This window comes from Fistularia commersonii, chromosome 31 (genome assembly GCF_037954325.1).
Source record: "Fistularia commersonii isolate RoL2024-O1a breed Wild chromosome 31, RoL_Fcom_v1.0, whole genome shotgun sequence".
NCBI lineage: Eukaryota > Metazoa > Chordata > Actinopteri > Syngnathiformes > Fistulariidae > Fistularia > Fistularia commersonii.
In genome coordinates, this window is record NC_141314.1 from 9,109,623 (window position 1) to 9,123,523 (window position 13,901).

General features: G+C 44.1%; 1 protein-coding gene across 2 annotated transcripts; it reads left to right on the top strand.

The window, feature by feature from the left end:
- Positions 1–1,349: 1,349 nt before the first annotated feature.
- On the top strand, positions 1,350–13,491 carry dctn4 (dynactin 4). 2 transcript variants are annotated; one of them, XM_086178639.1, is made up of 14 exons: positions 1,350–1,531; positions 2,125–2,195; positions 2,311–2,489; positions 2,681–2,724; positions 2,893–3,000; positions 5,137–5,157; positions 5,678–5,751; positions 7,061–7,173; positions 7,259–7,368; positions 7,480–7,553; positions 8,091–8,145; positions 9,394–9,501; positions 12,124–12,221; positions 12,336–13,491. In XM_086178639.1, exons 1-14 carry the CDS (start codon positions 1,397–1,399, stop codon positions 12,553–12,555), a joined length of 1,410 nt encoding a protein of 469 aa, XP_086034765.1. In that variant the 5' UTR covers positions 1,350–1,396; the 3' UTR covers positions 12,556–13,491. The 2 variants fall into 2 exon arrangements, with proteins under 2 accessions (XP_086034765.1, XP_086034766.1); XM_086178640.1 differs by lacking the exon at positions 5,137–5,157.
- Positions 13,492–13,901: the final 410 nt, after the last annotated feature.

The window sequence follows — 13,901 nt, forward strand, 5'->3', positions numbered from 1 at the left end:
TCACACTTGACACCTAATTATATGTCAAGCCTTGTTTTCTTGAGTTCATTTCATCGAGGGAGACATTATTATGAGCATTATTTGTACTTTTGTGATTCTGAGTAAAAAATGAATTGTGGAAAAAATACTATTATCATTATTATTATTATTCTCCTCTCGGCTTTTCCCTTCAGGGGTCGCCACAGTGAATCAACCTCCTCCTCTCTCACACCGACTACCTTCATAATCTCTCTCACTACGTCCATAAATCTTCTCTTTGGTCTTCCTCTAGACCTCCTGCCTGGCAGCTCCAATTCCAGCATCCGTCTACCAATATATTCTGTATCCCTCCTTCGCACATGACCCAACCATCTCAGTCTGGCCTCCCTGACCTTCTCTCTAAAACATCTACCATGTGCTGTCCCTCTGATGGACTCATTCCTGATCCTCTCCATCCTGGTCACTCCCAAAGAGAACCTCAGCGTCTTCATCTCTGCTACCTCCAGCTCTGCCTTCTGTCTTTTCGTCATTGTAACTGTTTGTAGTCCATACAGCATGGCTGCTCTCACAGGTGGTCCCACTGTCTTGTCCACCTTTCTTTTCATTCTGGCTCATAGTCTTCTATCTCTTCGTACCCCTGACACTTTTCTCCTCCCATTCCAACCTGCTTGAACCCGTCTCTTCACCTCTTTTCCACACTCTCCTTTGCTCTGGACTGTTGACCCCAAGTACCTGAAATCCTCCAACTTCTTGATCTCCACTCCCCGTAGCCTCATCGTTCCACCCGAGTTCATTCACACACACATACTCTGTCTTGCTGCGACTAACCTTCATTCCTTTCCTTTCCAGAGCATACCTCCACCTCTCTAGATTTTCCTAAACTTGTTCTCTGCTCTCACTACAGATCACAGTGTCATCTGCAAACATCATGGTCCATGGAGATTCCTATCAAACCTCATCTTTCAGCCTGTCCATCATCACTGCAGGGGCTCAGAGCTGATCCCACCATGGAGTCCCACCTCCACCTTGAACTTCTCTGTTACACCTACAGCACACCACTCCACTGTCTCACAGCTAGCATACATGTCCTGCACTAGTCTAACATACTGCTCCGCCACTCCAGATTTCCTCATACAATACCAGAGTTCCTCTCTTGGCACCTTGTTTTATGCTTTTTCTAGGTCTACAAAAACACAGAGCAGCTCCCTCCGGCCTTCTCTGTACTTCTCTATGAGAATTTATTTCTATTATTATTATTATTATTATTATTGTTATTATTTATTGCTTGCCTGGGGGTTTGCCTCCTCGGACTGCAGTTTAAGCGCTCGCCACACGAGGGCGCTAATGAGCAGACCGGCTGAGGACCAGCAGCGGCGTCGCAGTCAGACGGTGTCGGTCTCGGCAACGCTGAGCAGACATGGCGTCTCTTCTGCAACCAGATAGAGTTGTCTATCTGGTCCGTGGAGAGAAAATGATTAGAGCGCCTATATCTCAGCTATACTTCTGCCGCTACTGTAGTGAACTACGTTCCCTGGAATGTGTGTCCCATGAGGTACGTTGTCTTGTGATGTACGCTTGTGTTGACAAGCTAGCAGTTAGCTTTTTAGCTTGCGCTTCGCTTGTTGTTAGCCGGCTTGCTAGTAGCTCTGACAGTTGGGCGGGGTTCGTGGGTCTATTCCGTGCATTTGAATGGTTGGGCTGGCTGTCAATCATCATAATCCCCAGTAGTCTCTTGTTTAATTGGATACCCACGATATGTTAACTTCCGTTGGCGTTAGCATATTTTGTAGCACCGTCTACATGGGCGTCCAAAAGGCTAACCAGCCTTGGTAACCGAGCCAAATGCTGACGTTTTTAAGCTCAATTCATGAGGACTCTTAAGACCATCGGCTCGTTCGAATCACTAGTACGCCAATTAGCCTTTGTCTAGCGTATTTAGCATATTTCAACCCTCTGATCAAAAAAGGCTTGTTAACATTGTGCACAGTGACGGACACCACACCCTGAATGATCAAACTAAGACTAGATGCTTCCCACATTATTAGTCTCAGGTACAAATGACGCTTTGTTATGATGAGCTCCACAGTTTACGTCTTTGGCTATATCACTGTTCAGTGCTAACGTGGGGCTTTTTGTGTTGATCAGGTGGACTCTCATTACTGCCCCAGTTGCCTGGAAAACATGCCTTCTGCAGAAGCCAAGCTGAAAAAGAACAGGTGAGGGCAAACCTGCTAATGCAGAGGCAGAAAGCCCATGCAGTTCACCTCTAATTGATTCAGCATTGATAGTTTTCAATTTCTTCCCACCTTATTTGATTACCGTGTACTCCAGGTGTGCCAACTGTTTTGACTGCCCCTGCTGTATGCACACCCTGTCCACCCGGGCCACCAACATCCCAGCTCCACTGCCTGATGATCCGACGAAGACGGCCATGAAGAAGGCCTACTACCTGGCCTGTGGCTTTTGCCGCTGGACCTCCAGGGACGTGGGGATGGCTGACAAATCTGTTGGTAGGTCCTCCTATAATGTTGACATCTTGAGTTTGATATTTCTTCATGTATTCTTACATGTTTGATCAGAGTAAGACACAGAAACTTCACTGCAGCACACCGCTTTATGTCAAAGTTCGGTTGTGAAAATGAATGAATGAAAGAAATCTGTTGTGCCTGACTGTGTGAGTATTTCTTTTTGTTTACTACAGCCAGTGGCGGATGGCAGGAGCCAGAAAACCCTCATACTCTGCGGGTAAGTCCCCAAAGGAATCTTTTCCAGTCTCCCGAGTTAATCACATGTTTCACTGTCGTTCCTCATAAATGGCAGTATCTCTTCACAAAGAATTTTTTTCATATTCATGCTGAATCGATATCAGGCACAGTTGACCTTTCACTGGTATGACTTCTTCCTTCTCCACAGATCAACAAGCTTATTGAGTATTATCAGCAGCTGGCTCACAGAGAGAAGCAGGAGAGAGACAGGAAGAAGTTGGCCAGAAGAAGACAGTGCATGCCTCTGGCTTTCTCGGTACCTCCGTCCGCTCCTACCACATCAAACTGCGTCTTTAGCCTCTTTTACTTTTGCTGTGTGAAAAAAAAAACAATTATTCTCAAAATTTTAATGAGAAAAAAGCAAAATTATGGTTTAAATGCAGTTAAGAGGTTTATCAGTAATCAGAGCTCAGTCTTGATATATTACAACTCCAGATTCTGTTTATATTGTATAGAATGAGATACATTTTTCAGATTATTGTGATATGAGCACACATCTGATTGATACAGATGGGAATTGTTGAAAATATCAGCTCCTGTGGAAGACTGTTCATACAATTCTGACCGTGCTGTTCTCTCTGGAAACAGTTGTGAGACTCAGACACTTGACAAAAAGGCAAGTCACCGTCCTGAATAGCCTTGGTGTCGTGACGCAGCGTCCTGTTCAGGCCTGCAACAGTGACCTCGGCTATTTCCCAAAACATCGAGGCTGAGACTTTGAATAGACATTTTGCAGTTGAAGAATTACCTACTTCTCTGGTTGATACTGGGGCAAAGTAAACACACTTGAAAGTGTTTTTGGGTCTAAAGATTTTTTTAAACTTTATTTCACAATTTCTCCAGATTCACTTACATATTCCCCCAAATATTCTGTACCACCAAGATAACTGCTAAGATGTTCCTTTGTACAGCAAATGCTTTGAATTTGATAAAGCCACCATGTCAAATGAAAGAATTAAACGGTAACGTTATAGCCGCTGCTCCCTGTCTGCAATGTGGTTAGTGGTGCAGTTAGGACAGAGAACACTGTCTCTCTGGAGCAGGATAAAATGAAAGAGAGAGTTAAGCCAAAAATAATTACAAACCATTGATATTGAATTTTTCGAGTGACTCTGCACTTGAAGGAACAACAGCACACTCCATTCACCCCCAAAGAATTTGAGAGGAGACTGACCCCTCGAGAGCCCACACACCACTGGGTTTCTGTAACTGATACCATACAAGAGAAATGGATAAATAGCACTGAAGACAAGAGCAAACATTTTTTTTTGTAATCTGTAATTGATCTGAAATTTGATACAGGCAAAGTAATAATCTTGCACCAGAAAAGTATTTTCCAACAGGGAGTTTTTAATTACAAATTCATGGCCTGGTTTTCTAGCCATCAGTCACTATATGACTGTAGCTGAAGAACTTGCCTGCATTATGTACACTTTTAATGGATTTATAATAATTGTTGGAAGCCCTATTACTGAATGGTTCAGGTTTCAGCTCTATTTCTAGCACAGTCAACAATGCAATGAGGCGCTTTGGACAAGAGGGATAAGGATAATATTTTATTGATCCCCATAGGGGAAATTTATTTGTCACAGTAGTGTGCTATCCAAAAATTTGGTTACAAATATAAATAAAAGAGACAATTAAAAGATAGAAAAAGACATCCACAAAAAATAAACAGCAAAATGAACAGCAATAAGGATAAAAATAGACGACAGAATGAAGAAGAGCTGGTCAATTCACTTTCTACAATAGCATTAACGCTAAATACATAACACATTTTAGATGAGAGATTTGTAGTTTTCCAATGCAACCAATCAGATGTTGTATCATGGTTGCTGTTAATGACTTACCTTTAAGTCCTTTGGCACCAGTAGGATTTAGTTGCTCTAAGCCTTCACCATTTGCACGTCCGCACCACCAGCGGAGCTTCCAGTATATTCAGTTGGTCATCTGTTTTTGGGCGCCTGATGTCCAGGACAACAAGGGATCCTATTTTCCAGCTATATTCAGTCTCAGTTTCTTATCCGTAGCATTTTTGGGAATATCAAAGTGTCCCGGATGTGTGGCTTTGAGCCCCCAAACAGAAATGTCCAGAGAGTCGGCCTTAAAAAGGTGTGCTGATGCCTTTTTAGGTTGCGGGCACTGCCTGCATTCTGCTTTTGCACTGTTGAGAATTCATGAATGCGAAGCAATACCTTCCCCCGGTGTTTGAATACCATTTTAAAAACATTTTATCCGTGACGTCCCAACTGTCCCTTACTGATGCATTTCTTTTTGCTGTTGCATGTCACCAGTTGCCTCTGATGTTTGCCAAATCACTTTGGTTTCACCTGGTTCTTTATTCTCTCCTTTTTGCTAATGCACTCTGATATTTTGGGTTTTTGCCTCCCAGCAACACACAATTCATGTGGTGGTGAGTTTTTATTTTTTCACAAGTTACGTAGACAGATTCTTTGACATTAGTACGTGCCGTCTCGATCCGTGTTTCTGTCTTATCTGTTCGTTAGCGACCTCACAGATCACATGAATGTCTCCTTGGTTAAAAAAAGACTTAAGATCCAGACAACAGAGCCTTTCTGCTGGTTAGAGGGGGAAAGTTAACCCTCTGCTGTTACCGGATCACAACGATCCGAAGGCCAGACATCTCAGTCGGTCAGCTTGTCCTCTCCCTCTGTCCTCGACAGAAAGGTTCTCAGTTTTGTCTCTTACGCCATATAAACACATAGAATAGGTGTTTGCTTCGCTCTGTTATTCCTTTAGATGTCAAACTCCAGAGGTATGTGTTTGTGTCGTTGTTTGTTTTAGTCGTCTTATTGTCTCGAGGGTTTCTAGTGTTAAAAGTAGCCTGTAGAAAGCTAGTTCATAGACAAAGTGATTCATCGGTTTTAGGCAGAGTCTCTGATACTTTTCCCCTCTTTCCTCTACTTGCTCAGGAAAAGTACGGCCTTGGGACCAGATTGCAGCGGCAAAGGCCCGGAGCTCCCATCTCAAATCTGGCTGGTCTTTCGTGAGTTATCTTTGCCTGTTAAATGGGAATCACTCCTCTATGTCGGAGGTTTTTGCATTTTTTTTCCACTCCCCCCAACCAATACCTACATTGTGTATGCATGACATTTAAACGTGCATAAATCTGGATGTATCCAATTGATTTCTAATCTCCCGGCAGCCATTTGTTTCCTAAATATCAGTGTGCCGCGGGCCTTGAAACCTGGCACCCGTCCCGTAGGTGATCCATCACAGTTCGTCACCCTTGTGTTTTCCCCACAGTTCAATCATTAGGACCACTGCACGAACACAATTGTGAGGGATTCTTGTTAAAGCTGTTTTCTGGGCAGCGCTCAAGGTTGCTGCCGATATGACAGGTGGGCCGAATTAAAAAAGGGCCTGCCAAAAAGCCATGTATTTACAAAGAGCGGAGCAATAAATCATCCCGAAACAGGGAAAAGAAATCTAAAAGGAATGTTATGATGTTGGTTGTTTATTTGCTCCAAACCAGACTTTTCAGGGGTTTAAACAAACGAAATACTGATGTTATCCTGTCCTGTAGTATCTTAGAGAAATCAAATTCAAATATATTCTAACGTGCAGCAAATGCCATTCAAGATTACGTCATCCAAGTTAGCATTCGTTTATGTTCTATTATATAGGATATATATATTTATTTTACCAGATTGGTCGCCGTTGGCCGACTGAGTTCTGAGATCTCCAAGTAAAACTGACTCTGTGTGGGTTGGATTCAGAAACCAAGCACAACGCAGTGAAGCGTATTTTACACACACACACACACACACACACACACACACACGCACACACACACACCAGCATGACTTCACAGAGATCAAGACACATTTTGCCAATGGTGAGCTTTGTCAGTCCAAAACAAGCCACCGAGGAATAACTATGAAGTCTTGCCAAACGTCGACCTAATTCACACGCTCACCTCGTCCCGCTAGAACGGCCGGAGCCGAGGATGAAGCCTTGCAGCTCTGCTGCTCCTCCGTCCTTCACCTCCCAGGTTTCTAACATGCCCGATTTCAGATGGATTTTGTTTACAACAAAATCATTTATTTATTTTTCTGAGCCGGAGAGTCCGGAGAGGTTTTCAACTCCAGGAAACTTCCAAAGATGTTTGTTTTTGCTGTCATTCGGAATGTATTTCTTGGAAAGAAAATAAAACCCCTGGAAAAAAAAAAAAAACACTTGCTATATCTTTCGAACAAAAAAAAAAAGTACCAAACCCAAAGTAAACATTTGGTCTGTTATGCTAATGCGATATGCTAGAGGTTGTTGACGGTGGTACTTGTGGTCCCCGCTAGTCTTAAAGAAGGTGAGGACCAGAAGGAGATCACCATCGAGCCGGCCCAGGCCCTCGACGAGGTGGAGCCCCTGCCTGAAGACTGTTACACCAGACCCATCAGCTTACCAGAGGGTAAAAATGAGTCCAGAAATTCATAAAACAACACCCTTTGTGTTTTGAATATTCTGCTCAACATTAACCTCTCGCTCCCTTGCAGTGACCACGTTGCGGCAGCGGCTGCTGCAGCCCGACTTCCAGCCTGCGGGGGCCTCGCAGCTCCACCCGAGACACAAACACCTCCTGATGAAGCGCTCCCTGCGCTGCAGGGTCAGTCACACTTTAGGGCCCCGGCAAACAAAGCCTTTTGTTTTTTCTCCACCGATCACACCGAGACAACGTTGTTTTTTTTTTTTTTTTCTTGATTTCCATTTCATGCAGAAATGCGAGCACAACTTGAGCAAGCCGGAATTCAATCCCACTTCAATCAAGTTTAAAATCCAGCTGGTGGCTCTGTGAGTACTGGCCATTGTATTGTTTCCCAAACATCTGTTCCCAGGATGTTGCTGCTCACGCATTTTTAATTAATGAAACATCAGAATCGGCCCGAAGCCACAAACTACATGTAGGTCCTGAAGTGTCGCTGTGTTTTTTTTTTTGGTTTTGGAAATGAATCAGGCCTACAAAGAATAATAGTAAGCACGTTAACCTTGGTAATTTAAAGTAATCCGAGCTGTTTTTATGTGTGTATGACAGTTGTGTAAGAAGCACAGTCACAGTTCTGTTGAGGTCGTCCTCTGCAGGTGGTCTCCCTCAGGCTGCCACCAACAAAGCCCGGCTTAAGATGGCAACCTTTGAGAAAGGAATACGAACTGCTGTTTTAGCTTATTTGCTTTTTAATCTTGGTCGATTTTTCTTTTGTTATGTAATGTCATCCTGAGTCCTTGTGAAGATCGAAACTTAAAAAAAGCGCCCTCAGTCCCGTCTCCCTCGTTTTTGTTATGAATGAACATTGATCTCATTTTTGGATCTTTCCTCTTCTCTTCTCACAGGAGCTATATTCCTGAAGTTCGAATTATGTCCATTCCAAATCTGCATTACATGAAGGTCAGTGTACGTGATCAAACATTTGCCCAGGTCTGTAACGTGCAGCAGAACCCCAGGGTGTATCTTCTTCACGGCGAACTGTGACATCAAGCTGGTACAAACGTTTTTACCCCTCAGTGAAATGAGGTCAGCCACAGACGCATGAAGCGCCACTCGCTCATAAAAGTAGTACCCGACTGAGTCGGGCTCAGACCTTTCCGCGTCCCGCTGGACCTCAATGTCACGGCGCTCCGGCAGCGGGCATGACGACAGCTAGTTTTTGCATTACGATGCCGAAGACAGAAGTGATACATTCAGAAATATTTCATATTTGTTATCTGCGTCATCCCACCTGCGAGTAAGGCAAATTAACAAATTCTGTGTGGAGGAGTGCTGTCTCTGTGGTTTAGTGTTAAAGCCTGGCTACTTCCCAGTGTGTTTGCTGCTGTCAGCGGGCGTTCTTCACCTTGTCAGCTCCGGCGTAAGAGCGGGTCAGGGCAAATCACCCGGCGCGCAGCACTCTCCCACCGAGAGTCGGCAAAGCACAGAGTCATTATTGAAAGGAAAGGAGGATGCTCTTGTTCCCGCAGCAATCGGAGGTCACGGTCAGACCCGACATTAGCATCCGTGATGAGTCTTCCCCTCGCAGGGGACCGCTCACAAGTCTGCAAGTTCACGCTTGGCATTTAAATGTGTCTTGATTTTACCTCTGAGGATCAGCTCTGTCCCAGATTGGTGCACATAAATACATGCTTTATTTATATTCGCTGCTTTTTTGATACGAGCATGTTTAGAGGTTGCATTCACAGCATGGAACTCGGTCAGACAGATTGCCAGGCACAAATATCGTGTTTATTTTCGCTTTCGATTGAGTCGAACAACATCTATTCTTGTAAATCCCCCGGATTTTGATTTCATTTGGAGAAAATGCTACGATTTCAGGACGATCCGGGTGGATTATTGAAATGAGCTGACTGCAGGGAGAAAGAAAGATGGAGTGATCAAAAGTCATTAAAGGAGGCGGAGAAAGAAGAACATAGAAGGGAGAAAGACTATCCACACGGTTTATTTCTCGTCATTTTCCAGGCAAATTCATAATGCAAGACATGAAGCGACCGACATCGTGGTGCTTTATTTACGTCAATCAGACTTTCTCAGTTTTTTTTTTTTTTTTTGCTTGCATAGAAAAAGCCCGAGCGGCTAAAGCCTGGGAAGCACCAGGTCTGGCTCAGGGCCTAAAGCCACATCCACCTTTGTCTTCTGATGCAGGAACGCCAAGTGCTGCTGACCCTGACCAACCCGGTGGAGACCATCACCCACGTCACACTGGCTGCTTGTGAGGAGGAAGATCCTGACGACATAAACAGCACCGCCAAGGTATCGGCCTTTCCTTAAAATGAACATAACAAAAAAAAAAAAAGAACAACAATACCAATGTCACAACTGTCAAATGGGGTCCGTCGGAAGACAGTTTCTCAAACCGTCATTAACGCGGCATTCAATATGTTTATATTGAGAGAAATTATCTTGCATATCTGAAGCTCCTTCGCTTTAAATGTTTTTACTGCGTATTTGTTATTCAGGCTGTCCCAAATAGCAGCTTCTAAAGTGATCAGGTTCAATTATTCAAAGCTTGGATCAAACATCCCTCTCCCCCTGTTGGCTGGGACGGACGACATGGCAGATGTCTGGCTGAGTGCGGCGTGTTCCCTTTGCCACACGTGGTTGGTCTCGCGCTCACAGACACACGAGGAGGCGTCGCATTCGCCCCGTCGGATCGACCTCACCGAGAAATCAAAACATCACTAGAACCCGTCAGACGTTGCAGGCTGTGTCGTCTCCAAAGTTTGCTTTCAGCTAAACAACGCACGACGCAAGATCTGTCGTCAGCTACCCGACAGAAATACAAATCATTGAGTTTTTTTTTTTTTTAAACTAGATCCATGTTTCTCCCTTGGAAACGACAGTTGGTGACATGAGCAACACACCCATAATTGAATGAAGGACGTGTTCTGGTGACACGGACGAGCGATCTGTTGCAAATCTCAGACTATCCTGTTTATGATTTCTTCATGTCGTTGTCCGCCCGCCCCTCAGCCCCGTTATCTTCTTGTTACCAACCGAATCCCCCTTTCAACGAAACCTTTTAAAGAAATCCCCCTGTTTTCTCCTTATTGTCTAGCAGTCGCCTCCCCTTCCTTGGGGTAGCTTTTCTCTTCCATCAAGATACATCAGTCCTGGTCTCTCTCTCCTGGTCGATGGTCAGAGCTACGACGCGGCGACCTCCATGCTAATGAAAAGACAGAATGTATGCGTTAAAAATGCATAGATAATTGCATAAGGGGCAATAACACCAGATCTCTTTGTTTTTGGAACAATTACCCCAAGTAGATCCGAACCTGCTGCTCGTGTTGGTTTGTAAAACATCGGCACCGATATTAAGCGCTCGACAGGAACGAGCACCAAAGAGTGCAGTGTCTCTGAAAAAGTCCTAAACCCAAAACAAACGATGCGCAAGGAATTTTTTTTTTAGTTGGATCCATAACTGAACGTCACTCTGGAGAGGAAACCTCATTTGCGGCAGTGAAGTACGAGCACTAAAGGACTTAATATCGAATTCCAATCAGGGGGATGAGCTGGAAAAGGTTGAACGATAACTCTGCGTTTGCGCTAGTGACAAATATTTCTCCGTATATTCTGATTTCTGGTCCCTGGAGTTGTTTTCGGGTGTTTTGCGTCTGAACCTCGGTTAACGGGGACAGGATGAAGGAGGAGGGGAGCGCCGCAGCTGCTCGCCGCGCACCTGGTCTTAAACGCCGCACATTATATCAGACTCGCTGGCTGGTGCGCGGGGAAGCGCAGGGTGGTCGACTCTGCCTCTCGGCCGGCTCCTTATGGAAGAGAGAGCCTTCCCTTAATTTCATATGCAGAACAGTTGGGTCCCATTTTCACCTCCATCTGTCAGCCGTCACCGGCGCAGTTCAAAACGCGGCGTTCCTCCGGAAAACGGACGCGCGCAGACCGCGGGCTGTTTGTCTTGGCGTCTTCCGCGATGAAGTAATTGGCCAGGCCGGGCGAAGAAGAGCTCCTGGCCAAAAGCGTTTCCACCGCCGCTGCCAAATGGAATGCGCAGCTCTTTCTGCTCCATCTGATATTCAGACACCTGTAGGGCCGTGTGAATGTCGCATTTCGCTCGGAGGAAAAATCGTGAAACGATGAGCGCCGGGTCTCTTTTAAAACAGATGTAAGACCGAAATAACAGCTCTTTCTTTCTCTCATATTCGCCGTTCCTTATTTTCTCTGGATGGACCCTGAACCGAGATCTGTGCTCTACTGAGTCATAGAGGAGTAAATGCAGTTGGGAAATTCTATGAGACAGAAGATGATGGGTGTTCATTTCTTTATATATAGATACATAATGTCCTTGAGTGTCAAGGAAGGCGCCTTAAATAAAATATTGTATTATTTTGTCTGTTTGTACATATGTGTTTGTATGTATGTGTATACATATACATACATTTATATACACATACATCTATGCACGCACACACACACACACACACACACACACACACACACACACACACACACACACATATGTGTGTGTGTGTATATATATGAATATATATATACACATATATATACACACACACACATATATATATATGTGTGTACATCTATACACATATATATTCGTATATACACATGTAAATGTTTGTGTATTTGTATACATAAATATATATGTGTGTATGTGTAAACATGTATATGTGTGTTTGTGTGCAGACATATGTTTATATATGCATTTGTGTTTATATATATACATATAATGTGTGTGTATATATATTCACACATATATACATATGTTTGTGTATGTATGTGTGTGTGTGTGTGTGTGTGTGTGTGTATATATTTTTTTTTACCATGTGTTTGTGAGTACATATATCTATGTGTATAAGTATATTCATTTATTTATCTATGTATTTCCTCCCTGGCTCTCAGGTGATAGTTCCCAGCAAGGAGCTGGTCTTGGCAGGAAAGGATGCTGCTGCTGAATATGATGAACTGGCTGAACCTCAGGATTTCCAGGATGACCCGGAGTAAGTGAAGACACGCACCTGTGATCTCATACACACACACAAACACACACACACACACGTCTACTCAGAACGAATAAAGTGAGGTAACACTTCACCTCGTCTGTCCCCCCACAGTGTCGTGGCCTTCAGGAAATCCAACAAGATTGGTTTCTTCATCAAAGTGATCCCGCAGAAGGAAGAGGACGCCGACGTTACCGTTTCCTTTAAGATCCGCCACGACTTCCGCAACCTCGCCGCTCCCATCAGGCCGAGCGAGGAGGGCGCGGACACTCCCAGCGAGGCCGTCTGGCTGAAGCACCACGTGGAGCTGAGGTTAGGGCCGCTCGCTCCCTGAACGCCGCGGAACAGTTCATCAGATTTCGGGTTGAATGTGGATTGGGTTTCATTAAAAAACAAAACAACAACAAAAAAAAAAAAAAAAGGCTTCGTATTCCGCTTATTAACATGAATGGTTTCACATGGCAGGAGGCTGAATTCAGTTTGTATCATCAGGATATATTGTGGATCATCATTGGTTGAGTCAAACTTCACTTTCTAAAACTCGACGATACAATATTATCCAGGAAGTGATTTGAGCGAAACCGACCTGTTTCATCGCCGCGCCTTTCTTTTCACTTCTATAACACTTAAGTCCCGCTGAAGTATTCCTTTCGAATGATTGTAACCGCCGCCTCTTTGCGCTCCAAGTACATTTTGCCTCATTTAATTTATCAGCTTTGTATTCCTTGCATATATTGTGCGTTAGGTGTGTAAGATGTGTGTAAGCGAGAAATGAAGGATGCGCAGAATCAGAACTCACAACCGAACAATAACACGGCCTCCCGCTGCGCCGTGTATTCTTGTCAGACATAAATATGGTATTGACTCGCATGCAGCTGCCATAGTAAATACTGCAAATGTCATCAGTTGCTCTTTGTTTCCTGTATTCTGTTACTTTGTGGTGAAGGTGACGCCTCGGCGAGGAGGATCGTTTTGCTCTCGTATGAACACGGTAACATTTTGGCACTATACCGCGAGGAGGATGTGCGTCAGGCTCTGTGAATCACATTATGTGCAACCGGTTAACGTCTTGAAACACTATCATAGTTCCTGACAAAGTCAGTATTCTTTGGATTTCTTGAATTTACTGCACACAGCTGTCAGAGTGTACGGTAACGCTGCTGTCAGGTTTTTTTTTTCTGTCCCCAGTGTGTAAACGTAGGAAATAGAGGCTTAAGACGCAGTTTATCTCCTTTACCGACTGATAAAAATAAAGTGATACTGTAAAATATGTCTTGACCTTTTTTGCTTTCTTTTTCTGTGCGGGAACTGATGTGCTATTTATTTCTCCCAAGACAACAAACAGCACTGAGAGCAAGGTTTCCAAATAAAACTACGATAAAAGTACGTTAGCTTGAATATGATGTATAGTGAACGGCCCGGGCTATTATTCTCCTTCAACACTTGACCCGCTGGTTTACGTTCTCATTTTAATTCAGTTGATTGGACCAAATGATGGCGCAAATTGATATTTTGCAAAGCACCAAAGGCCATCAGCGGCCAAACCCGCGTGCCGTCTTCGATGGGAAATGCGACGGGAATTAAATTTAATAGCGTTACTTTTTGAAATGACTTACGCGGCGTTTTTTTTTTGCACCGAGATGAACCCTCATCTAGACCAAAAGAGGTGAAAATGGTAAT

Excerpts from the sequence above, each read along its gene's own strand:
- dctn4 (XM_086178639.1), top strand. The coding sequence starts at position 1,397 with ATGGCGTCTCTTCTGCAACCAGATAGAGTTGTCTATCTGGTCCGTGGA. Across the intron at positions 2,196-2,310 it reads GCCAAGCTGAAAAAGAACAG|GTGTGCCAACTGTTTTGACT; the intron begins GTGAGGGCAAAC and ends CGTGTACTCCAG. Across the intron at positions 5,158-5,677 it reads AACACACAATTCATGTGGTG|GAAAAGTACGGCCTTGGGAC; the intron begins GTGAGTTTTTAT and ends CTACTTGCTCAG.